This window comes from Falco cherrug, chromosome 9, assembly GCF_023634085.1.
Source record: "Falco cherrug isolate bFalChe1 chromosome 9, bFalChe1.pri, whole genome shotgun sequence".
Taxonomy (NCBI): Eukaryota; Metazoa; Chordata; class Aves; order Falconiformes; family Falconidae; genus Falco; species Falco cherrug.
Window position 1 is genome coordinate 28,251,574 of NC_073705.1, and position 25,089 is coordinate 28,276,662.

General features: G+C 51.6%; 3 protein-coding genes across 11 annotated transcripts in view; 1 reads left to right on the forward strand and 2 right to left on the reverse strand.

Moving 5' to 3' along the window:
* Positions 1-1,195: 1,195 nt before the first annotated feature.
* POLL (DNA polymerase lambda) lies at positions 1,196-24,763 on the reverse strand. Of its 6 annotated transcripts, none has more exons than XM_055719817.1 (9): positions 24,685-24,763; positions 12,431-12,574; positions 11,876-12,173; positions 11,064-11,229; positions 7,592-7,915; positions 6,801-6,974; positions 5,723-5,851; positions 3,522-3,690; positions 1,196-3,133 (listed from the first exon to the last, which is right to left on the reverse strand). In XM_055719817.1, the coding sequence occupies exons 2-9, from the start codon at positions 12,543-12,545 to the stop codon at positions 2,769-2,771; spliced, it is 1,740 nt and encodes a 579-aa protein (XP_055575792.1). In that variant the 5' UTR covers positions 12,546-12,574; positions 24,685-24,763; the 3' UTR covers positions 1,196-2,768. The 6 variants fall into 6 exon arrangements, with proteins under 6 accessions (XP_055575792.1, XP_014132245.2, XP_005435202.3 ...); XM_014276770.3 differs by lacking the exon at positions 24,685-24,763 and adding an exon at positions 21,692-22,532 and having other exon boundaries at positions 11,876-12,170; XM_005435145.4 differs by lacking the exon at positions 24,685-24,763 and adding an exon at positions 21,692-22,531.
* Positions 14,136-21,408, forward strand: DPCD (deleted in primary ciliary dyskinesia homolog (mouse)). Of its 2 annotated transcripts, none has more exons than XM_055719824.1 (6): positions 14,136-14,242; positions 14,517-14,597; positions 15,262-15,386; positions 16,210-16,384; positions 19,958-20,060; positions 21,206-21,408. In XM_055719824.1, exons 1-5 carry the CDS (start codon positions 14,179-14,181, stop codon positions 20,023-20,025), a joined length of 513 nt encoding a protein of 170 aa, XP_055575799.1. In that variant the 5' UTR covers positions 14,136-14,178; the 3' UTR covers positions 20,026-20,060; positions 21,206-21,408. The 2 variants fall into 2 exon arrangements, with proteins under 2 accessions (XP_055575799.1, XP_055575798.1); XM_055719823.1 differs by having other exon boundaries at positions 16,210-16,343.
* Positions 24,108-25,089, reverse strand: part of FBXW4 (F-box and WD repeat domain containing 4) — a 62,310-nt gene continuing 61,328 nt past the window's right edge. For all 3 annotated transcript variants that reach the window (XM_055719822.1, XM_055719821.1, XM_055719820.1), the window contains one exon: positions 24,108-24,878. In XM_055719822.1, coding sequence (XP_055575797.1) covers positions 24,762-24,878 — 117 coding nt within the window. In that variant the 3' untranslated portion in view covers positions 24,108-24,761. The remainder of the gene's footprint in view (positions 24,879-25,089) is intronic.

Consider the following 25,089-nt stretch of genomic DNA (forward strand, 5'->3'; position numbering starts at 1 on the left):
CACGTCTGGCCTCTGCCTTGGGGAAAAGCAGCACAAAGAGCAGGGCCAGGGCTTTGACGTGCTGCTGCAGCACCTGTTTGGCGCCAGAGTGTGAATTGCGACCCTGGGAGGGTGCGGGGGGGCTGGTGACAAAGGAGAAGGAGCTGAGGGCCAGCAGTGCCACATCTCCCACATCTCCAGCGATGTCCCCAGCACGTGGCCCTGGTGACAGAGGCAGGCCCAGCCCTCCAGGAACAGCTCAGCCCGGCATCTAGAGGTGGAGGCAAACCTGTGTTCACCAAGGGGCCAAGGTGAGCAGCTCAACACTCCACTCCCTGCCCCAGCCCAGGCAGAAATAGGCCTGTGCCCTGTTCTGCTAGGACAAATCCTCCAGGATCATCCTAGCAGCACTGCAGGAAGGAGCCCCCACCCAGCCTCCCTCTGGGGCTAAACTATCCCCAGCCCTGGACAAGGCCTGTTGTGGCCCTGCACAGCCAACCCAAAGATGAGGACCCCCCTTCTCTCTGGGGCTGGCCCCTGGGCCGCACAGCCCTCCTGGCAAGAGCGTGCCAGACCTCCCAGACCTTGGTCTGAGGCTGGCACTCCCACTCGCTCCTCGATAACCCAGCCCAGTCCTCACTGGCTCTGCCCCAGCAACCTCTGTCCTTCTCCGGCTTCTCCATCTCCCTTTTGAGCCAATCGTTCTCGCTGCTCATCTCCATGTGCTCCCCTGGCCTCCAGGCTGTTCAGATCCCCTCAGACAGCCAAAGTACTTCCATGCTCAGGACGCTGAGCTGCGGTCCCAGCACAGAACAGGAGACAGCAGCAGCCAACTCCCATACCCCCTACTGTTTGATGAATATGGTAAAGCTGACAGCAATCCCTCCCTGACTCCACACCTGAAGCAAGAGCTCAGCCCAAGGCTCAGAGCACGGGAATTGCTCCTTCCTCTGGGCACGGCCAGCCCCAGCTCAGCCCCAGGGCCAGCTGGATGCCAGGACAGAGCCAGGTCCTGCTCTGCCATGGGAGGATGGTGGCCAGCAGCTCCCTGCCCTGAGAACCAGAAGTGGTGATCCAACAGCGGGAAGGTCTCCACAGCCGCCTTCCTGCCTGTGCTGAAAACAGGGAAATGGGCTGACACGGGAGGAGCTCCTCGTCAGCCAGAGGGAAAAGTCCCAACAGTTGCAGGGCAGAGCAAAATGACAGAGATGCCAAGGAGAAAGAGAGAAGGAATTTATTATACTTCACATTTTGAAGCACTGAGACATGCCAGAAGACATAAATTTCCATCAGGTGTTCAGCAGAAAGGCTGGGCTGACAAACGACACTTCCGCAAGCCAAGGCCTCCCCAGCAAACACCCCAGCCCCACTGCCGGTGCCCAGCAGCCACGCCTGACAGTGCAGCAGGGAGCTACGCAAACCCGCCGGGTTTAATGCCCCTGTGCCTGCCCCAGCAGCAAACACACATCTTGTCACTGCAAGTGACAAAGACACGGCAGAGTGCAGAATGGAGGCGGCCTGGTCCCCCACAAGACAAGTGAGTGGGAGGCCAGGCCAGGCCCAGAGAATGGCCAGAGCGAGCCCCAGGGCCCTGGCACAGAAACACCCACCACGGCGTTCCCTGGCAGCCGATGCTGCAGAGCATCACCTCCGCCAGGAGGAACCACTGCAATACCTGTCAGAGACAGAGCACTGGAAGTCTCTGGGTAATTCATCTGCAGAATATACAATAGCTGAGGTTTCCTGAGAAATAAAATTCACTCCCATGGAACTGACTGGGCCAGCCACATGTACATGCATACACACACACACACTTTCTCTGATCAAAGACCAGGTGACTCCACGGCTTCCACAGAAACAAAGTGGGAAATCTTTGCTTTGCCCAAATTAGAACTATCTCCTCATGTTTCTCTCTGCCCCTGTGCCTCCCGTGGACAGCCAGCCAGCCCTGCTGGGTTACATTCAGTGTCATTACATTCATTCAAACCCTTCCAGAGCACAGCTGCCCGAGCTGTGAGGTCCAGTCCTCTCCTGCACCGAGAGGAAAGGAGCCCTTGGGGCCAGAGCAGGGGATCACCGCTCTCTGCGCTGGAGGATCCTTGGCATACAAGAGCCACTGAGAGGCAGCAGGCGCAGCACTTCAGGCCCCTACGCCTCTCTCAAGGTTTACCTGGCACCAGGGGAAGCTGGTGGCAGTCGCAGCAGCCTGGCCCTGTGCAGCGAGACCCACCAGAGGTCACAAGTCAGCTCAGATAGAGGAAGGACACAGTGGCAATACAGGGTGACGCTTCACGATTCTCACAGTAGCAGCTGCCAGCAGCAATGAGAATGGGGGAAGGCCTGTTCCAGGGCCAAGCTGGATGCCTGCTGCCTTCATGCATAGCTCAGGACAGAGATTCTGGGGTGTCTGTGCTCAGACACAGAGGAAGATGCATCCCACTTCCCGTTTCCAGGCACTGGAAGGGGCTGGATCACAAGGCTCTGCAGCCCAGCCTTCTGAAGCTTCCCCAGGGAGAGCAGGGCCAGAGTAGCTGATGGGCAATGAGCCCTTCTGGTAGCCAGGAGTGGCCTGCGGCATCAGGCAGCACTTCCAGTGTCATTCCAGCCCACGGCCTCTGCTAGGTGAAGCCACACAGCTCTGCCAGCAGAGCCCCATGCTTGCAAGGATCCCCAGTTTGCTGGGGTACGTTCCCCAGTCTGCAGTCACCACAGAGCAGCGTTGGGGAAACCAGCACCCTTCGGAACAGCAGTACAGCAGCGGGCCCAGGGTGCTGGGTGACAACTGGGTGTCACCAGTCCCGTTCTGAGGGCTCCCGGTAAGGCAGCCCCAGCTGAATGAAGACATCTTTCTCAGTGGGAGTGGGCAGAATATGACCAGATGCCACCTTGACGCCTCCAGGGCCTCGCACCACAGCTGAGCTGAGGGCATGCTCTGACAGGCTCATGCCCTTGGTCTTGGCCAGGGCCCGCATGGAGCGGTTGAAGTGAGCCGAGCCGGTGAAGTAGAGCAGGGCACAGGCAAACTCACTGTAAGGCACCACGATGATGTCAAGTCGGCGGTGACGCTGCGCTGGCCCAGGGAGGCGGCACACCCCCAGGTACTTCTTCTGGTCACCATTGTCCTCCTGACTCACCAGGTCATCCGTAAGGAAGCCTGGAGAGAGAGAATAGGCAGAGGGGAGATGGATGGTAGAGACTGACACCACCCCCCTGAACTCCCCACTGTCCAGACAGACAGCAGCTGAGGTGCCTCATAATGTGCTGTGGGACCCCAAGGACAATGCAGCCTCAGCTCTGACAGCATCCACAGACCGGAGAAGCCATGCTGAGCTGCAGTAATGCTCCTTAAAACTGGCTACGGAGCTGCCAACTGGAGCAGGGCCAGGACCAGGGGCAGTAGTCTTAGGAACTTACAACACGTCCTGTCCTTGGGAAAAGCAATCACCTGCCCTTCAGTGAATGCCATTCACCGCACTGCCTCCTCAGCCTGGCCACGCTAAGAACAGCTTCGAGCACCACGTGCCAGCCCCCAGCCCTCTTACCACTCCTGTGGAGGCTGTCAAGCAGCTTGCTGAACACCCCACGGTGAGACTGTCCATCTGGGTGAGTGACCAGCACATCCACGTCTCCACAGGTGGGCTTCCCCCGACGGTAGGAGCCACACGCCACACACACGAGCCCAGGCTTCAGGGCCAGGGCAGCTTGTCTGACCTCCAAGAAGAGAAAGAGGGATGAGGAGTCAAAGACCAGTCTCTTCATACCCTTTCCATTGAGGCAGAAAAGCACCCTGTGCTGCATCTCCAGGGTCTCTACACAGAGCAGATACTCAACACGCATAGCAAACTGCCTCACCAAGGAGGCTGGCCTGCTGTCAGGAGCCACATGAGCTGGGGTGGCCTCCACCCAGTCCTGCAAATGCCTAGCCCACTGCCACACAATACAATGATCTACCATGGTGCTACCATCAGCCATCAGCTCTTGGGGGCACTGGGCTGGAGCTGGGTTGGGACAAGCAGGAAGATGCAGCAATGCCGAGAAAGCAAAGTACAGCACAACCTTTCAGAGCCTTTGATTTCTGAGTCAGCAGGACAGAAGAAGTTTTCCAGCTCTCCTGTGCGCCAAGAGGGCAAGGCTCACCAGCTCTGCTCACAAAAAGAATCAGTTCAACACAGGATGGTCACAGGTCCTGTTTCAGAAGGAGAGATGGGCTTACGGAGAGTCTCCCCAGCAGGACCCAAGACAGCAGAAAAACTGCGAGTGTCCCTTGGAGTCCACTCCTGCCAGGAGCTCTGCCTTTGCAGGACAGCTGAGCTTCCTGACCCGAAAAAACCACAAATGTCCCAGCATTTTATACCAAATGGCTGCCAACATGCTGCTGCCAGCGATCAGACACATATAACCACAACTTCCCCTAACGCAGCCACCTCCAGGCTGGACCTCAGCCCCTGTGTTGTGCAGACGGTGCTAATTCTGATGGCTTCATTTATTAAATGCTTAAGAAAGGCTCCCAAGTCCTTGGACAGGAATGAAGTATCCTTGGTCTGATTGTGCCAATCACCCTGCTGGCAGCAAATAATTAGGGGCTCAGCAATTCCCTGTGACGAGGCCATCACAGAGGCTGGGGTTCAGGAAGGCAGTGTCCATGCCCACAGCCCCTTGTCACTCTTGGGGATCATCCTTCATTAGCAAGAGATAAACCCATTAACCTTTGCCCCAGAGGTGCTCCAAGAAGCCAGAAGCCTTTCTCATGCTGAGCAAGCCCTCCTCTGGTGCCTTTGCTCCCTTCTGGCTTTAAATGAAGATTTCTAGAAAACTCCCAGCCCCACCCAAGAGCCTGAAAGCTCCTCAGATCTCACTGTGACAGGCAGCACAGACAGTGACTAATCCCTCATTCTCTCTCTTGGGCCTGGATCAGAGGTGTGTGTGTGTGTGTGGAGGGGAGTGCAGTAATCCCATCAAGATAACAATAGACCCACCCCCAAGAGCCAGCTCCTCGACCCATACTGCCTGGGAAAGGGACCACTCACCACCAAAATGACTAATCCAGCACACGGGACTGACACCCCAGCAGGAGCCTGGCAGAAGTGTATTCTTCGTGGCCAGGCCCTGTGGCCGAGTGACAGGGTCACGCTGGCTGCTGCTTCCATGGTGATCAGAGAGCACAGGGGTAGCATGACAGTGTGTCCCCCAAGCTCTCTGCTCACATTAGGGTACACTGGCTTAGCACCCTATCATCCTGGAGTGCCATGGCATATTAGAGCAAGCAGCACCCATCTGCAACCTGGCTCCCCTTTGCTTCCAGCAAGGATATCTGTGCTCTGTTTCCCCACTACCAACCAGATCACAGGGTGCTCACAGCTTCTTCTGGAGAAGCAGCACCAGGAGACAGCTCAGGGGCCTTGGCTGAAAACACACATCTCTGAGATGATGAGCGACAGGAAAAAGGAGCTGGGAACCTGCTCATCCCACCATGCCACACGCAGCCTTTTTCAAAGCAGTGTCTAGAACTGACGCTTCTGACACATCCTCCTCCTTGCCAGACGCTCAAACTGAACCTTCCTAAGGGGCTAAGTAGGTGCCTTGTGGGCCCAGGCCCAAAAAGGGTCCCCCCAAGCACTGACCCTGCTCAGAGAAGAAGCTGAAGAGCTCAGCTACAACAGTGCGGGACATTTCCACAGCATGCACCCTCCTGTCAGGTCCCAGCAGGTACTCCCCTTTGAGGGCCCAGGGACAAGCTACTCACAGTCTGTTCTATTTCTGCAGCTTCCTCCCGAGGCATACGTTCCAGGAAATCCGTGTAGTGCTTCAGCCCCACAGCTTGCTGGCTGGTGAGAGTTGCCTTCGTGCTAATATCATCCAGTGTCCGGAAACCCTAGTGCAGACCATGTGATGATATTCAAACACCTATTGAGAATTTGTTCTTCGAATACTTTCAATCAAGATTTGGGGAGACTGTATTTAACCTGTCTCAATTTCAGGCCACTCACAGCTTCTGAGATCACATGTAGAGATCACTTAGGGCCTGGTTCCTAAAAGAAAGGATTTAGGCAATCCCACTACCCACGCACACGTCTAATCTCCACCCCACAATGACTTTGAATCTTAACCTGACAGAACACTACTGTTCTTAAGGCACTAAGTTCTTACAGCTTGAAGAAAAACAAGTAATGCAAGATAAAGGAACAACACCCACAATATCCCAGTGAGGGAAAGCCTACAGCACGAACACAACTATATTTTTAAGACAGCAAAGAATCCAGTCGCAAACCAAATGCTACAGGAAACCAGGCTTCATCAGCTCTGTGCTCAGGAGACAAACTCTTTTTAAAGAAGGAACCCACCAAGTGGGCTGGGTTGCTCCTGTTGGCACAATTAATTCAGCCTCATTTTCACAGCTTCCAGATAAGGTGGATAGCTGCTCTGACAGCTACAGGAGCCAGCCAGCCTAACAAGCCAGCAACTGGATCAGGAACTTTCATGGCCAAGATGTTCTGGTTCAAGCCCGGCTCTTAGCAGTGTCACTGCCACAAGCAGTATAAGATGAGCTCAAAGCAGTGACACTAATGACACAGGCAGTGTGTGCCCCGCTCCCTTTGTCCTCTACCCTCACCTAAACTCAAATGTTCAGCCAGGTGCACTCCATTCACCCCAAACACACCCACAATGGGACCCAGCCTCATAACTCCTCCCATAAAACCAGAATCAAACCCCATCTGTGGATATTGGCAATTGGAAACTAAATGTACAAGTAATTCTCCAACATTCAGCAGCAGTCTTCAAACCCTAGTCTGAAAACCTCTTGGGAAAGGTACTAAACTTACCTGCTGATACCACATCTGAGCTGTCTTGACCCCTGCTCCCCAGATGTTGGAAAACAATTCCAGCACAGGCACACTCTCACTGATGTGATCCAGCTTGCGCAGATGCCCACTCTCCAAGATCTCCAGGATCTTCTCTGCCATCCGTTTCCCAATCCCAGGTATTTTACAGGCTTCCTAGCAAGAAAACAGAGCCACTACTGGAAAAGCAAAGATCACAGAGAAGTTGGGGAGCTGCTATCCACTCGGAGCCTGGTTAGCCATTTGATCAGTGATTGATAAGTAGCAGGACTAGTTCTGCCTGATGGTCTCCATTCCAGCCCAGGCTTACATAGTCTACATTGATTCAGTGCCAAGTGGAAAAGGACAAGCGTGCAGAACAGTCCTGAAACACTAACATACCGAATGGCTGGATTGTCACGGTCAATAAGGCTCAGATCCAGTTAGTTTGATATATTATCCTGAATGGTGGCCAGTTGCTGATGCTTAAGAGGAAGGTGAAAATGTCCCTGCATTGTGCCGGGGGAAGGCATTTATCTCATGAGTGCTCAGAGCTGGCCCTAAAAGGCTCGGAGTCCACTTTTTTGCTGTTCTGAAAACACTACAAAGGGCCAACGAATCCCAACTCGCACTTGCTACACAACTTCCATCAAAAAGTCACCACACGGGCAGGAATTCCCAAGGCCTGAAGATAAGCTATTGCATGTACAGAAAGAGGAAGGGATCTGGCTCATAACTAGAGCTAGAGTGCTGGGTCTATCTCCCTGCTCCACCACCCTGGGAAGGTGTTTTACCTGGTAGGAGGTGACTGGTTTGTGGTAGCTCTTAAGTGCATTGATGGCTTTGGAGTAGCCCAGAGCTCTCCACTTGTCCCCCTGGACAGAGTAGGCCTTTGCCAGCACTTCGAGCTTCTCTGTAATGCATTGGTTGTGATTCTCCTTCTTGCTGTTGGAGGACTGGGCACAAACCCACTTGCTGGCAGGCTGGGCCACTGCGGAAGAGCTGTCACTGGTCTCCTCTGATGATTTCACAGGGTAGCGGCCAGAAATCAATGCTTCCAGGTCTCCCTGGGTGACACCAGCATCTTCTCCTTCACTGTCTTCATTATCAGAGTCTTTCTTTAGGGAAAGGTAGAAAAGAAGCCATGTGAGAATAAGTGCATACCTCACATTATGTCCCCCTTGGCACAGGCTGCTCCTGAGAGTAGGAAGTCAGAGCACTAACCAACCCGCAGGGCACACAGTGCTCAAATTGCCGTCTCTAGAACCGATTGGTTATATAAATACCATAGCTCTTCACGCCTCAGGCTACACATGCACCCCTTGAAGCTACATATGCCCCCCGCCCCCTGAAGCTACATGCACATCTCACAAAGCAAAGGAGACTAGAGATTGCTGTCCACCAGTGATCCAAGCACACATGCACCTCCTACTGCCAAGCCCCTGAGACCTAACTGAAGACAGACACTGGTTAAGTGAGCAGCTGCTGCCAGTGGCATGGTATGATGGTGCTGAAATCCCTGACTGCAGGAGATCCCGTCTCCCTGCTCCCACTGGGAAACATTTCACTGGTCTGGTGGCTGCATAGACACATCTCTCACATTCAGACTCTGCACCTTCCACCCCATGATGCAGATGACAGGAGATAGGCACTGAACTCTGTTTTCACATTACAGATACAAAATCTTAACAGGGTAGTAAACTGCAACCCCCCCCCATTTTCCCCATGGCTATCTGCAAGAGAAAAGGGGGAGGAAGGAATGACACAAAGGACTCCACATTCCTCAGTGACAGAAGAAAGAACCAATGTATACATTTGCTGATACCCTCAGCATTAGGATGCCTCTGTGTAGACTTAAGAAACAATGAGCCTTGGCTTCAGGTAACGAACAAAAGAGGATCGAAGTGGGAAGCTGCACAGAGGCTTTGTAGACTGCTTTGCTCACTGGGGTCTCCCATATAAACACAGAAGTCCACGAAAATACAAGAGCTTCTGGGCTGTGGAAGTAACCCTGAATGGCACAGGGCTGTTTGGGGTCAGTGAGCCATTACGTGTGGCACAGAAGTCCTGTTAGGAGTTTCTGCAAAGCATCAACCTAGCTAAGTCAGAGCCATATCCTTACAACCTCTGGTTTTGCTGGCTAAGGACGTCTGGAGACCTTTGCAGAGATGCAGAGCTGAAGTCTCTACCTAGGCAGAAGAGGCAGGATGTTTTCCTTTTGTAATCTGGTTTTACAAGTCTGAAAACTGGGTCAGACTGAGGATTTGATAGACTAAAGCAGTTTTATTCGCCTTGAAACCATTGAAACACAACTCCCTTAAGACACTGTTCCCTCTAAGGGCAGCAAAGCCTCAGAGGGTTCAGATTGGTTGGTAAGCCCCTTGAAAGCGTTCAAGGAGCATGTTATCCAGCCATAATGCAAGCAACTCTGCAGCTGGAGCATGCAATTCTGGTCCTCTCGGCCAGCAGTGTCCCACAGGTGAAACAGCACATAAACCCTTGACTCTCTATGCTTCACCAACAAAGCTGACAGACCCTTCACAACCATATGTGCAAAACCAACTAGTCCCATTAGCTTCTAAGACATTCCACGATCCTACAACATCTGAATTGCTAGAGCTGGGTGAGACTGGGATGTGCACGGTTTGTCTGGAGCACAGCACAGGTGCCAGGACAGCAGTTGAAGCCCAGTAGCTGAGGCAATACAAGCACTTCAGAGGGAGGAAGGCAGCCTGGGGTAACAGCCCCAGGGTTCAGCCAGTGACTAACTGGCACTGCTTGCAAAGGCTGCCTTGCAGAAAACTACTGCAGCCAGAGGCCAGTCACAAAGCGGTTGCTACAGTCTGACTGGTAACAGAGTTTCCTCTGAGGAGTTTATATTCAAATGCAGCCCGTGCATTTGTTCAGTAAGAAACACGGGCACACTCATCATCTCCCAGATAAAAAACATCCACCCAAGCTAGAAAAGACTCTGTCCTTAAATGAAGGCTACTTCTAAGCTGAGGTTTCAGCTTGAGTGTTGTAGCTGGGTCTCAAAAGTGGTTGGTACCATCTTTACAGGATATCCCCCATGCATTCTCCTCTCCTCCTCAAACTCACATAGTCCTAAGCTCGGGACAAGGGATTTTACTGAAATGGCTACAAATATTGTTTTGTGCACTGACTAACAGGAAATATCATTGTTGAGGGGATTTAAAAAGAAAAAAAGGCAATAAAGCTTCAGACTGCAGCAGCTGTCCGACCACTGAAAGTAAATGCGAGCAGAAAGCAGGGCAGATACCACAGGATCTGTAATAGTACAAAAGATCATCTCCCATTAACTGTGAGACTTGTTAAAAATGATTGCCACTAAATTAAGAGTTACAAGAAACAGAAAAGATGGGGTAACTGCAAAGTTGATGTGGTTAAGAAGCTGCCAATTCTGCCTATAGCACACTGCATAGTAAATCTAAGGAGAAAAGATTCCCCCCTACACATATTCAAGAGAGAGCTTAAAACAAAGGAGCCCTTCAGCAGGCTGCCAGTTAGGAAGTAACTGCAGGGTTTTGTGAAACAGAATTTGGGACTGTGTTAGGAAATAGATGTCAGAATTATGAGGAAGCTGCTGCTTTAAGAGGTCCAGGGTAACTTTGCTACAAATAAGTTTTAAATGATGCCAATGCCCAAAAACAATTCCGCAAACTTGAGCAAAAATACACAGAAAGGAAAGAAAGCTAACAGCAAGTTGGAGAAGCCGATTCACAGCAGAGGCCACTAATAACCTAACACAGATATTTTAAGCACACCACCACAATCGTTTGAGTGGCAACCTGATCCACTACACACATGTCTGAACAGGGTGCTTGCCAGGGAGTGGAAAATGGGTCAATATGGCTCAGGGAGGAACATGGGATGAAGTATCAGAGACAGCTTCCTGAAAGGGAGATATTCTCAGCCAGGGAACATTCCTCAAAAGGATGCAGGGGAAACATGATCACCAGGGTGAGCCTTGGCCTGATCAGAGCACCAGGTCTGCTTCAGCTGGAAATGTTCTGATGGGGACAGGAATTAAAGGGGTGGTGTTTCTACTTTTAACACCTAAGAGGAACAAAGAGAAGCACTAACCATGTTCACAGCCCGAGTCTGCCAGCACCAACCCACTGAAACATTCAAATACCTTCCCTTTGCTGAGAAAATCTGTCATTGTATCCCAGCAGGGATGCTCTTAGCCAGGGAAAGCAGCATGCAAGATCTGTTCACAAGAAGGGGCTGTGCAGGAAGCCTCACCTCAGCCAGCTGCTGCTGTCCAAGGGTGCCCAGGCCTCGTTGCAATGAATCCTTCACCTGTGCTTCAGTATTTGTTTCTGCTGCTCCCTTCTCTGCTGGGTGCTGGATCTCTTCACTGCCCAGGACCTGCTGCTGCTCTTTCTGCAGTTCTCCCTCCTCCAGGTACCTGCCATAGATCAGATGCTATAGAAGGAGGAGGACTTCAGAAGTTTGACTGAGAAACCTTTCTACATGTTTTGGGCTGGAGCAAACCACCCACACAAATTATGCTCTTTCAGATCACAAATTACTCTGGTTTTGGCTCAATTCCCCAAGTTGCCATCCACCTCACTGACCTAAAACTTTCAATCCTATCTATTTCACTGTTAGACTCTTTCTTCAAAAGTTTGCCAAAACATTTTAATCCTAACCTGTGGCTGCCTGCTGCACCATCCTTTGTTTCCTCTTGTACCTAGTTGTAAACTCTCTATTCTTCATCTGCAATAAGGAAGAAATGCCATTTAATGCTCAGTGTTTTTAAAAGAAATCTCCTGTTATCACTGATGGATTAGGACTAGATGACTTTAGCACCTGTAGCAAGTGACAGGATGCCTGTTAGCACTTCTGGGCTCTATTTCATGTTTTGCTACCCCACAAAATGGGAACTGGTCACAAAGTCACTAAATTTCATGCTCTGTATGGGGAAAAGTGACTCTGAGTTGCACCCACAGGAGCAGCAAGGAGTTACAGCCTGAGCAGAGGTCAAATTTTAGTGCTGTTCAGCTTAGGATAGAAGTACTGCAGGAAGGAATGACAGTGTGGCATTTACATACCTGTGAGGGATAGAGATACCATAGCCAGCGGTACTTAGCAGCTTCTGGTCTCTAATGCAAGCACTTAGCCAGGATGCCTTCACTAGCTGCAACCCTGAAGGGAGCTTGGTTAACTTAAGGAGCCGAAAGGCCCGATCACAGTCCATGTCTTCAGCCACAATGACATGCGTCACCTCCGAGGAGAGCTGGTTGCATACAACACCCCCATTCTGGACAATCTGCTTGTGGAAGATCTCCGCCCTGGCTTGGCCAATGCCAGCTTGCAACACGTAGATGGTGACTGGTTCCAGCCACTCTGCTGAGGAAAACACACGGGCAGGAGCTAAGTGACAAGTGAAAGTGTCCCAAACCAACAGCGCTACATATCTCACATCGGACTTGATGGCACAAACAGTGGCAGGCAGTCTCTGGGGGGCACCAGCTGGACATACCAAAGCAAGGTATCTACAGAAAACACACTCAGGGGCCAGAAAAAGCCTTTTGGGGAACAGCACCTCCAGTTAACAAGCTGGGGTAACAGTATTATATTCCACATCATGGGCACGCAGGACTTACCCTCAGGTATCTCTGTTCCTTCCCCTTTTGGGATCTTCGGCAGGACACTTTTCCCTGGGTCACGCCTCACCTTCTTCCTCTTGGGAAAGGCTTTGACAATCCCTCGTGGCTCCATGGGCCTAGTGGGAAGTTCAGCTGCAATTGCTGAATACCAGCAAGAAAGAGGGAAATTGCTTTGAACAGTGTTATACAATCATAACTTAAGATTTGCTCATTTTGCTGTCTTTGTTGGTTTGGAGGGTTTTTTTGGTTGTTGCATTGTTGTTATGGTGTTCCAAAAATGCTCACCCTGAGGAAGGCACCTGGAAACAAGAATTACCACCCCGAGGTCAGAAAAATCGAAGCTAGAAACCACCACAAAGCCACTTAAGATGATCCTACTTGAACATCTTAGAAACCACTAAAGCTGAGTTCTCATAATAGAAAGCATTCAACTACTTCACGTTTTGAAGCTCCCTCCTGCCCAGCCAATAGAAGCAACTTTATTTTCCAGATATTTCTTAAGCACATTCCCAAGAGGGAAATGCCTCGCCTGTCAGGGCTGAAATCCAGTCACCGACGGAAAGAGATAAAGCAGCTGATTGACACCAAGTGTTTCATATAGCCACAGGAGGAAAACCAACAACCTGGCTTCAGTTAGAAATAGGAAATTAGTAAAATTACCTATTTAAAATATATTTTTTTATATATATATATATAATATATATATAAATAATTATAAAAAAGCCAAGTTCAATACATCTGTAGCTTTACCATCGCAAGCCTTGCAAAAGCGAATTTTGGAGCTTTAACTACTGGCCCAGGCTACCAGGGAGTTTGGTTTTCCATAGTCCAAACAAGCGCTCAAATCACTGTACATCCCAGCAGTTCCTTCCACCCGACGGCAGCATTAAGTCAACGCCAACTTGGTTTCTTCTCTGCACAGCACTTTGTGTTCTGCTTAGAGGTTTCTCACGCACCAGCCAGGACCAACCTATTACATTAAGCCTGGAGGAGCTGAAAATGTTCCCACCTGTCTGTATCTTCTCCCTGTGGCCACCTTCTCATCCAAGCATTAAACACAACCCTCAGCTGGACTCGAGTCCTTGCTTCTGTGAGGAAGAGCTCCGTTTCAGGGGAGAGGAAACCCTGCTACATTTCTATAATTCCGCTTCACAGAAACTTGTCCATTTTCAGGACATTTTGAACAAAAAGGTCCTCTGAAAACAGTAATGCTTTCTATTAGACAAAGAAAAAAACCCTCACCAACCCCTCAACCTCTCGGCGCTTGGAAAAGCGTTTTTCCACGTAGTGTTTTAACTTGTCAAAGACAAAACACTCGTGCCAGGTACCACGTTCGCCTTGCCAGCGTCCTCGGGCCGAGAAGGCTTCAGTGCCACCAACCCGGCTCGCCCCAGGCCCAGCAGCACCCAGAACCTCGGGGGCAGCAAACAGCCCCCCAGAAGCTCCCGGCGGGGCCGCGGCCGGGGTCGCCCAGGCCCAGGGGAGGAAGATGGCGGCGGCCCGGCCCGGCCCGGCGGAGGGCGGCAGCAGGGCCGAGACCCCCCACGCCGGCGGGGGAGCAGCCGGAGGCCACCCGCGACCCCCGCCCCGAGGAGGGAAGGGCCTCCCCAAGCCAGACGGGGATCTCCCCACAGCCGGGAGCAGATGGGCCCCGGGGCCGCTCTCACCTACGGGCCGGGGCGCCGGGAAGTGCTTCCGGGTGGCGGCCGGAAGTGTCCGTGTTGCCGTGGCGACGGGGCCCGGCCATGGCGGTGCCGAGCTGGCTGGAGAGGCTGCGGGCTGCCAGCAAGACAGCGCTGGTGCAGGACGGTAACGGCGGCGGCGGGACGGGGTAGCCCCCTCCTTCCCCCTGACGTGTTTTGGGGTGACTGCGGTGAGCGGGCAGGGGGAGGAGCGCTCCCGGGGCGGCCCTGCACCGAGACAGGGCCCCGGGCGAGGACACAGGGCCGTGGGCGCGAGGACACGGCCCTAGACGGTGGGACGGCGCCCCGGCCCAGAGCATAGGGCCCCAGGGAGCGGGACAGAGCCATACACCCAGGGCTGGGTTATTCCTATTTACCCTCACCACCTGCCTTGCCTCTAGGGAAGCGGAAGATCCACTACCTGTTCGAGGATGGGAAGGAGATGGCGGAAGAGTACGATATGAAGACGAGTCAGTTAGTGAGTAAGTGGTGCTCTCAGCTGGCATGGGTTGGGACAGACCGGCAGCACGCACAGCAGCAAGTCTGCACTCTCAGGACAGCGGTGCTGAGAGAGATTTGCCTGGTTGGGAAGAAATCGCTGTTAAATATTCTGGCAGATATGCATGCCTGTAGCTGAATTTTGTAGGGACAGAAGTATGGTTCAGTTTGGGCCCAGGGCTCTCTGACTTCCATGGCATAGCAGACCCTGCTTTAGCCCAGGATCTCTCCCAAACAGCTCATCTGTCACAACAGACTCGGATGGACTAAATGGGATTGCAATCTTGCATAGCCAGGCACCGAGGCTGTAGCACATGCTAGGGTGAAGCACACTTTTTGGTAGCTTCTGCAACCAGACAAGCAAGGTGTCGGTTACAGTTCTTGTCAAAAGCCACATCAGCTGTGGCACAGCACCTGTTGCAACCCCACAATGGCTTCAGCACCAAGTAGCAAACAGAGAGGCACTCGGTACTGTATTTCTGACTTCAGGAACAGGCCAGCTAACAGATGCACTCACACCAAAGTGGAAATGACTGGAATTAAGATATGTATCTTCGTATCATCCCAGTGTGCTGGGCAACTTTGACAGTCATTTGCTGGAGGAGTTCTTATAGGGCAGAACAATGAAAACTCTTCTCCCTTCCACAGGTAGAAAATGGCGAGAGAAGAACACACTCGGGGGCTCCGGCAAGTGGCAGGTTGAAGTAGGAGAGCCAGCCTCACCGCTCCTGGGAGCACTGGAATCAGAACTCATAAAGGAAAGCAGCTCCAATGTATGTAAGCGACTGCAGGCACGACTGCACCTAAAACTACCTTGTCTTGTGGTTACAGCAGTAGTTGGTAGATCGCAGGTCATCTGCAGCCCCAAGAGACAGCCTTAACCTGCCCAGTACTCTACTACCAATCATCCCAAAGCTGCGGGGCTGGGTAGAAAGAAGGCATAGCTTAGGTTCTTTTGGAGTCTTCAAGGGATTTATAGTTTCCTTAAGTAGAGAAACTTCACTGCTGTGTTGGCCAACTACTAATCTGGCTTCCAAAAAGAGTAGGCTGAAAGGAAGGACAGTGCCAGGACAAGGCATTGGATGGGAAGCCAGGGCAATGACAATGGAAGGCTGACAGAGGCAGTGCATAGCAGGCTGCTCCTTAACATGGTAGAGCCTGTTTCATCTTCACATCCCTCTAGCTTAGGGGGCAGATGGTTTAGTCTCTCACCATCTTTTCTACAGAGCTGAAACACAAGCGCAGCCCTGCACAGCAAATTGGGGCAGAGCCAGGACTGAATCCAGCAGGTCCCTAGGATAGGCAGAGCTCGGTATTTGGTTGCCTGTGAGGAAGAGGCCCTGTTTCCCTGTAACCCTGTACTGCAAGACTCCCTTGCTGAACAATTTCAACTTCCTACAAGGAGGGCAGGCAATGCCCAGGGTGAAAGTGCTAGGAAAGTGCTGCTCAGGCAGTTTCTTGAGTCACTCCCTAATGCTCCAGTGTGAAAGAGCAGCTACTCCCACCTGGAGCTTCTCAAGCTAGTACAGGAGGAAGGGGACAGGGAGGACAGAAGAGAGCTGGAGGGGCCTTACTAAAGGTACTTGTTTGCTGTAGCCTGTCTTCGTGAGGAAGGATACCCTGAGCAGCTTCCAGTGGCGGATCCGTAACCTGCCCTACCCCAAGGAGGTCTACAGCGTCTCCATGGAGCAGGAACAGCGCTGCTGTGTTGTCCGGACCACCAACAAGAAGTCAGTAAGGACAGCACTGCCAGTGCTGACAGACCCTTGGGGTAGGCTGGCACAGGGGGCAGGCTAGTGATTACACCAGGGGGTTGTCCTCTTTTGCCTTCTATCCCTAGTGTGCAGGGGCTGAGGTGCCCCACCTCACAGCTGTGGGTCTTCTGCTGTCCAGTTTGCACTCCCAGCTGCCTCAGACACGTTATAGTAAAGCCCCTCAAAGTCTATGCTGGCCTTTGCAAACTTATCTCATGGTTCCAGTAGCATGTGTTTGCACTGTTCTTTCCCATGTCACTCTCTTAGAGAGATAAAGAGCCCTGCAGACCTTTTGAAGCTAGAGCATCCCGTCTTCTCTCTCTGACATAATACTTTGATCTAGTCATTTTATCTCAGAATGCATGGAGCTGCAGGATTCAACAGGTACAGCAAAGTTGCGGGCATCCAGGCAGACAGATCTCCCTGCATAAACCTGCCCTGTACTCACAATGCCAATGACATGATCTAGAGGTAGCAAGAAAGGCAGACTGAGCCTGGAAAGGAAACACCTCAAATTTCTTTCAGCAGAATATTATGATGGGAGGAAAACAAAGAAAAGGCCTTTAAGCATCATCTTCTACTGAGTCAGTACATGGCATCTCTCATGGTATGTGGCACACACTTGTGCCCCAAAGCATTTACAGCCTCCATGAGATAAGCCAGAATGAGCAGTAGTATTCCGAAGAGATAGCAAGGAGCAAGTATTAGGAGCCCAAGGGAGGATATTGGAAGATAAGTGAAAGCTATTTACAAACTGGGATAATACACCGGTATGGAAAGCTGGGGAGGCTGCTCTCTGCTTGCCTTCCCTCTCCAACATTGCTGTAGAACAGAGAAGGATCAGATTCCTAGGTAAAATCAATCAAACCCAGCGTTTCCCTATGTGCCCCCTGCCTCTTTAAGCCACTCTTGGTCGCTGGCTGTAGGTGGCGCTGTTGGCAAAGAGCTGCCCCACTTCGGCTGCCGAACGCCTCGGGATCCTCCCAGTCCCACTAACGGTAGCGTGTCCGTGGGACCTTTCTTGCCTGCGTGGGTGCTGCACACTTACAACGTACCACTGAGGCTTCACCCGTGCTCTGCCTCACTTCAGGATTTTTTGTACCACTCTCAGGAAAACAGTAGAGTCCCCTACAAGTAGTTGACACCTACACACTCATAGGCTTGCATCAGAGAGAGTTGAAGGGCATGACATCAGCTCATGATATGGAAGTTAAGGGCTTTTAGAATTAAAGCTGAAAGTCTCCTCACTGGGGACAAGAACGATTTTGCTGTCAGTAGAGAGCGGGGACAGACTCCAGCACCAGAACACTTAGTACAGGCTCCAGGATATCTTGTATCATTTCTCCTGGGTCTCGGCCAGGGCAAGGCACCACTCAGCAACTAATTCCAAGATAGCAACAAAGGCATGGAGTCCACAGAGAAATCGCACATCACTACGGGAGAGAAAGGAAGCCTCGGAGCCTCTCCAGCCCTTGGAAGTCAGCCACGCTGCTTCTGAGCAACAGAGCTGTGCTGACTGCCAGCCAGAGGCTCAAGCAATGGGATGGGTTGCCAAGTCACTACTGAGCAGTCAGCTCTAAATTCTCAGCATACCAGTAGCAGTTTTCCCTACGGCTGACAAAAAGTGGGTTTCCAGTAGGAAAGTAATAGAGGTGACTTCACATATGCACTATGGAACTCGGGCCAGGACCCAGGCTCGCAGTGCAATACTGCCCTTGGCCATGGGGTGAGAGGCGAGGGCAGAGAATCTGCCTGCCTCAGCAGCGATAACCGCCCACCAGCTACCTTCCCAGCCCAGACAGGAGCTCTTCACTTCCACCAGTCCCTCCCGTTCCCTCTGGCCACGGCAAGAGCTGCTCAAGTGGGATTTGCTTAAAACCTCTTGCTGTAAAATAAATCCATTAAACTAAACTCTAAAAACAAACCCAGAAAGCCACCTCCCCAAATGCCAAACCTGATTCAATTATTGTAGCAAGAGGCAGTGGTAACGTTAGGAGGAGGAGGGGGTGGCCAGGCAGATCTGGTTTCCTTTGATCTTGTCACAGATTTTAGTTTGAGGCCAGCCAAAGCCATTCTTCTCCCCTTCTCCTTAGTCCTGGGGCAGCAGAATGCTGCTGTTTCATTGATGACTCCCAAGGCCCTTTGAAACAGTGGTTTTTTTCTGTGTACTGCTTTTTTTTTTTTTGTCTAATCGGTAAGAAGTTAACACTTCCTTAACATGTCTTTGTGTTCATCTAATCTCTGCTGTTTAACCTTTGACATCTCCCTTATTATCCATGTCTGCCACCTTTTCCAAATACCGACAGCAGTGACAACACAGAACGGTTTGAGCCCTGCGGTAACAAGCTGCATACATTCCTCCCACTGCACCAGGAGAGCCATTTGCCCTTTGTAGCTGTTTTCACTGTGGCTTGGAAAATAAACTGCAATTTGGGCAGAGGTAGCTACAGAGGCCAAGCTTCACACGCAGCCAGCTGAACGGAGAGGAACCCCTCATGGCATGACAGCAGCTGCTGCCTATTCCCACTCTGCTCAGGGCACCTCAGTACCAGCTACAGGCCAATCCCTTGGAGAGGATTGGTCAGGAGAGTGCTGAAAGAGCTTAAGAACCCAGCCATGCTTCCAGGTGGGCATAGGTCCACCAACTAGTGTATTTGGTGCAGCCCCAGAAAGAAGCAGCAGATGCAGGGCAAGCCATGCCAAGTCTCAGGCAAACACAGATGCAGGTCTACAAGGTTCTGGTCCCAAAGTCTTAGGAAATCTTTTAGCTGCCTAGACAGCTTATAAGCCCTACAGTTCTGAGACATATCCCCTTTCCTTCATACTGAGCGTAGCCCAAGGTCTGGTCAGTGGAGACACACAGGCTGGATGGGGATCTGGGAAAAACCTTTCTGTCCTCTGCTTGGATGTGAGAGGTGGTCTGGGGTAGAGACCAGGGCAAGAACAACTAGGGGAGCTTGGAGTGCAGAGGAGCCACCATGGGGGCTGCATGGAGAAGCTGCTGAGCAGAAGCTGAGGTGACTGAGCAGCTACACCTGGAGCTCTGTGCCCAGGGGCATGCCTGAGCACCACTGTGCCACCAAAGGAGGAAGTTGTCTAGGAAGTACAGCAAAGGCCAAAAAGTCGGGTTTAGGACAGACTGCGACACAAAATAATGCATCACTCAGCAAAATAAATTGCAGGGCACAAGAGATTTGACAGCTGTTTTGACAAGAGTTAGTGGGAGCTGGTACTTAGAGGGAATGAGAGGCCATGAACAGGGACAAAGACAAGGGACACCGCTTGACAAAGACCTCTTGGTAGGGCTGAGTAATCTGGCATTACTCAAGGGCAAGATGGAGGGACCAAGGCTGCTCTCACACACCAAAGCCCTTCAGGACTTTGCCAGCTCTGATCTGGAGGTTTTGTTCAGTGCTCCTGCCAGCCTCAGGGCACCAGTAGGCACACAACATGGCAGTGTCCTGCTGCCAACCCTGACAGGTCTGTTGTCCTCATCTATGCCTTGTAGAACAGCTCTTCATAGCTCAGCACTGCTAGTGGGGGAATAGGAACCCCACTTTTCTTATTTCTGTCTTCTCTCTCATTTGTAGGTACTACAAGAAGTTCTCTATTCCTGACCTGGACCGATACCAGCTGCCCTTGGATGCAGCTGCCCTGAGCTTTACCCATGCCAACAACACCCTGATCATCACGGTGAGGTTTTAGCCACAGAGAACAGCACTTTGCCCTTCTTTTTATGTCCACAAAGAAGTTAAAGTTCTTACACATGGGGAAATGAGGCAGAGCAGGGAGATCTGCTGAGGGTCACTGATGAGCCCCCTTCTCTGTCACACAGTCAGTGGAAGTTTCAGATTACACGAGGCATGCTGACACTAGCCAGGACAGCCTGGGCTTCAGCAGGGGCCCTGCTCGCTGCTCAAGGTGACTTGCAGGTGGAAGAGTGTCTGTCATGCCCTGTTTTCCATGTATCCCCTCCCTCAGGCCTGAGCAAGCCTCCGCTCTCAGTAACAGCAAGTTTCTCTTGCCTCAGAACTCAATTGTTAGGAGTCCAAGGACCTGCTGCACTTAGAGGTCTCTCAGTCTTAAAAAAAAAAAATCACCTGCTACTTTGTGTCATAGAGGACACATGGTAGAAGTGAGAGACTAACCAAAGGTGTACTTACTACTTGTTGCAAGGAGCAGACGGAGGCAGAGATGCTTTGGAGCAGCAAGCTCTTGTCGTCTTCTTCAATGTAGAAGTCAGCTACCCAGAAAGCATCCTCTCCAAGGGGAACCTTGCAGCAGAGCTGCAGATGCATGTGCAGAGGAAACAGGCCAAGAGGAGCACCTTGAGCCCTTTTGAGCTTCTGTTTGCTGCGGACAAACCTTGCCAAAAAGCACCTGCATCCACCACTGAACTGCAGCTGGGCGAGGGGCCTCCAAGGGGAGGACAGAGGAACCGCAACTCTGTCTGCCTTTTTTTAAAAAAATGCATATTTATATATATATATATATATATATATATATATATAAAAAACATGTGCGAGCATACAGTCAGCAAGCACACCAGGAATCTGCATGACACAGCTTGCCAGGATATTCCAGAGGGGTTGGTGGGGGCCAGGACTCCACACCCAACTGGAAAGTTTTACTTGTACTGTAAAAGACACTCCAGATCTTGGCAATTGTCCCTAGTTTGATAGCACCACCTCTCCAAACAGGCTTTGGAGGCAGCTGCTAACAGAAAGGCCTCCCTTGGCAGGAGGGCCCTAGCTGCGCTGGTAGCACCTGGCACTAGTTTGTCTGCTTGGAGCAGAGGCGGAACAGGAGTGCTAAGGGCATTTCTCTCTGTCCTACAGTACCAGAAACCAAAGGAGATCCTGGCTGCAGAAGAGCAGCTGCAGAAGGAGCTGAAGAAGATAAAGGCAGCTAACAATGGGGATGGTGACTGCAAGACCCAGTAGGCAGTGGCTGCTAAGAGGCAGAGGTGGTGGGGCAGCGCTCTGGTACAGTTCATGGTATTTATTTTGCCTTTTCTAATAAAAGTTAGTCCTGTTGTTAATAGAACTGTTTGGAGGAATCTTTGTAGGCCCAGGGAGACAGCAGCGGTTGATCTCTTTAGTGCCTGATCTGCTGATTTACGCAGACGTGCGATCCTTACGTGCATTGTGGAAAGCTGCAGCATGCAAAGGAAGCATACTGCAGCCACAGCCAGGAGCCCTCTCCCTGTCTTCCATGAGCAAGATGAAAGCTGGGTAGTTCCCCTTGGGAATTCCCTCCGTCTGCCACCACCACTGAAGGCAGTAACATCTGGAAAACAAGAACACCCTCCTTGCACCTCTTACCTGCCTGGGATGTGCTTGGAAGCAACTCCCTCCTGTGCTGTTGTGCAAGGTCCTCCATGCAGTTAGAAGGATGCTCTGGTGACCCTGGTATCTCTGCAAACAGCATCAAGGCTCAGACCTGAACGGGCACAGTCTGTGAAATAAGGTGAAGAGGAAGACACCCAACTGCTTCCTTCCCGCCAGCCATGCGCAACATGACGTGCAGAAGGCAGGCATCTGTGCAGAGTGCAGAAACCGAAATGCAGCTGCCTTCATTTGCATGGCATGGAGGGGAAAGTGGTGAGAGCGGCCACTGGCCAGCTCAGGAGTAACAGTAGCACAGCCCTCCCGTAAGGGCATAAATGTGGCCCATCACAAACCTCATGGCACTGACGGTACCCCATGTACGGGGACAACCCCAGCAGTGCCACTTTAGCAGCTCACCCTCCAACCAGCTACTGTCTCTACCCTGCATCAGCCACCCCTGTGCTTGGATTTCTGCATGTCCTTCCACCCCAGTTCATACTTGGACAGCTCCTACCCAAAGAAACCCTACTTTTAAGTGAGCTGGTCACAGGCTCCTAGCATAGCTCCCTTGATGACTGTTTTCGCTAGGAAAAATCCTTAGAGCCTGGGTAACATCCCCAGTTAGAGCCCCACTGCTGGGTGGCTCCAGGACCCACCTGCATAGTCCTCCCAAGACAACGGAGGCACCACCGACTGGCACAGCTCATCAGAGCCAGTGCACCAGCCTCATCTGCAGCTTCCCCGTTCCCCATCATCACCTGAGATGTGAGGGTGCATCCTTCTACCCACATGGCACCACCATGGGGCTGCAGCTCTGCTCCAGGCTTCAGCCAGGAAGAACCTAAAAGCACAGGACCCACCGACATGGGCTGCAGAAAAGAAATGGCAGGACTGGAGCAGCAGCATTGCAGGCAGGCCTGACATGGGAGGAGTCTCCTGCATCAGTGACACTTGTTCACCTGCTCAGCTGACATACTCATTCCTACCCTGGGCCTTGCCCGAGTCCCAGTGCAATAAAAAACTCCTCCCACCCCACAGTTACTCTGGTTCCTTCACAGCCTCTCCCTGGAGACAGTGCCAAAGACATTTAATATTTCCATCCCTCCCTCCCAATTTCATTAAAAGGACCTGTAACACACCAGGACCTGAGAAAAACCAGACCTCCCCCACTCCCAAGCCCTACCAGCTCCCTCTATCTCATGCCTAATTGCTTACCTAAAAAGCTCTCTTTGCATGCAGAGCCTGAAGTGCTCCAAGCAATATAGCAGCAGTATTTAGCAACCCCTGATGCAAAGCACCACCTTTTCAGCAACAGCTCAGCATTACCAATAACCCAGAGGACCCCCCAGAATCATTATTTTGGACTAGCAGTCTTTGGGACCTACAGCTCTGAGCTGATGGAAGATTGTTCCAGCCACGGCATCTTTTTACAGCAGCAGATCATTGCTTGGGGCACTCGGACATTAACTCTCCTGCTTACACAAGGAGAACGTGTAGCATCATGATAGCTAGAAGGGAGCTGGCAACAAACAGGCACAAGTGGCAGCAGAGGAACAGGCACAGATCAGGAACTGTTGATGGGGAGCTGTGCTGGAAAGATCCTTGTGAGAATGTGATCCTGCAGCAAAGCCACGCCTTTAAATTACTTTGCGCCCTGAGCTGCTGTCTCACATCAAGGTGAGGAGCTGGTTGGGTCCACTCCCTCCCTGCTCAGGCAGGAGCTCCAGCAAACATCCTTGTCCAATTTTTATGTATCGTAAGGGAAGAGCAGCCACTTGACAGTGGAAATGACCTATTAAGCTCTAACAAGCCCCATGCTGGGTGCTTCACCCTAAAAGTACTCCCACTTTGTGATACCAAACCTCTCCTTTACCCATCCAAGATACCAAAACTCACAGCCAAGCAGGGTTCATGCACCTCCTTCCCCAAAGAGGACCAGATTCCTGACACTGCTGCATTCACCCACAGCACATTCATCCACAGACATCCACATTCACCCAGACAGCACAGAGCATGCTGAAATCTATGGTTGTTCTGAGACCCAGCTGAGGTGCAGAATGCTGACACAAAGAGGAGCAGCCCACTTGGATGTGCTTACAAGATCCCCAGCAAATCACATCAAGGCCTTGGTGTTTGCGCTGTTTCAGTATGATGATTCATTATGCAGCCAGCAAGCAAGTTGCAGAGCCTACTTTTTGAATTTTGTTTGAAAAAAAATTTACATGAGATCCAAGATCCCAGGAGCTACCTTCAACACAGGAGCATCACACGGTCTAACCAGGGAGAGAGATCTATTAGACATGTAGACAGCATCTGAAAATAGGCCCACTCTCCTCCACCCAGCCAGGCCTCTGCAATCAGTGGGTAACATCACAGCCCCTTTGGAACTTGAAACAAAATATACAGTCTCTTTTGTTTCCCTTCAGAGTTTTATTTAGCAAAACGCGACTGTTCAGCCCTGCCAAGTGCACAACCCGACCTGACGGCCAGCTTGGGGAGGCGTACACTGAAAGCAGGGCTGGCTCTGCCTTTTAGCTCAGTTCTTGTTCTTGGCTGCAAAGGACAACACAAGCAGCTGCCAAGAGAGCAAGCGCAGGTGAAAGGTGGGCCCCGCTCCAGACACCTTTCCCTTCCACCAAATCAGTCCACCCCACACACAGCCTAGACTTGCTTCACATGGCTCAGAGCCTGGCTGATCTCAACCTGACCAGCACACACAGCTGACAGGGCATCCCAGCTCAACTTGCCCCTCAAATGCTGTATCCACAGGAGAGGAAAAAAAAAAAAAAAAAAAAAAGAACAAAAAAAGAACACAGTTAATAAAACAAACTCTGACTTGCACAAAATAAAATGGGTAAAGGACAATCGGCCTTTATATCCACTAATAGGCAGGTAAGGTTGAGAAAGTCTGGCCCTTTGGGCTCTCTTCATTGTAGCTTTCTGGCAGGCAAAAAAATCCCTTCAGAAGCCCTAGGGGCCACTCTCACCTTTCCTGCCCTGCGATTCCCTGAGCCAAGTGTCAACTCTGCTGAGTTGGGGTGACCAGAAGCAGCTGTGGTGCCCTTCATGGGGCTGTGAAGTCTAGGACGTGCAAGGCTGATGCCAGGGCAGCATACAGATGGGTAGTACTGAAACGGAGGCAGTACACTGGGCTGCTGGTGGGCGAGGACAGGTGGAAGCTCTGCAAGAAAATAGGAGAATCAACCTTTCAGAGAAAAGGCCATCCCAAAGACCCCAACCAGTGTTACAGAACCAAAGGCCAAGATGTGAGAGCAAAGCAGGCTTTTCCCTGCATATAGGTTAGGTTCCCCATGGCAGGCTCACCCCAAAGACAGCCCAGCAGCCCCTCTCTCTTCCTCCAAAGAGGAAGGGGCACTGGGCTGCCAGAGAAC

Bases quoted from the DNA above. Each gene is read 5' to 3' on its own strand.
- DPCD (XM_055719823.1), top strand. From the start codon at position 14,179: ATGGCGGTGCCGAGCTGGCTGGAGAGGCTGCGGGCTGCCAGCAAGACA. The intron at 16,344-19,957 runs GTCAGTAAGGAC...TCTCATTTGTAG, and splicing joins GTCCGGACCACCAACAAGAA to GTACTACAAGAAGTTCTCTA. The intron at 20,061-21,205 runs GTGAGGTTTTAG...TCTGTCCTACAG, and splicing joins ACAACACCCTGATCATCACG to TACCAGAAACCAAAGGAGAT.
- POLL (XM_005435145.4), bottom strand. From the start codon at position 21,797: ATGCTGTTTGCAGAGATACCAGGGTCACCAGAGCATCCTTCTAACTGC. The intron at 12,575-21,691 runs GTAAGAGGTGCA...GCTGGTATTCAG, and splicing joins TCCAAGCACATCCCAGGCAG to CAATTGCAGCTGAACTTCCC. The intron at 3,691-5,722 runs GTGAGTAGCTTG...CTCTTCTTGGAG, and splicing joins CTGCAGAAATAGAACAGACT to GTCAGACAAGCTGCCCTGGC.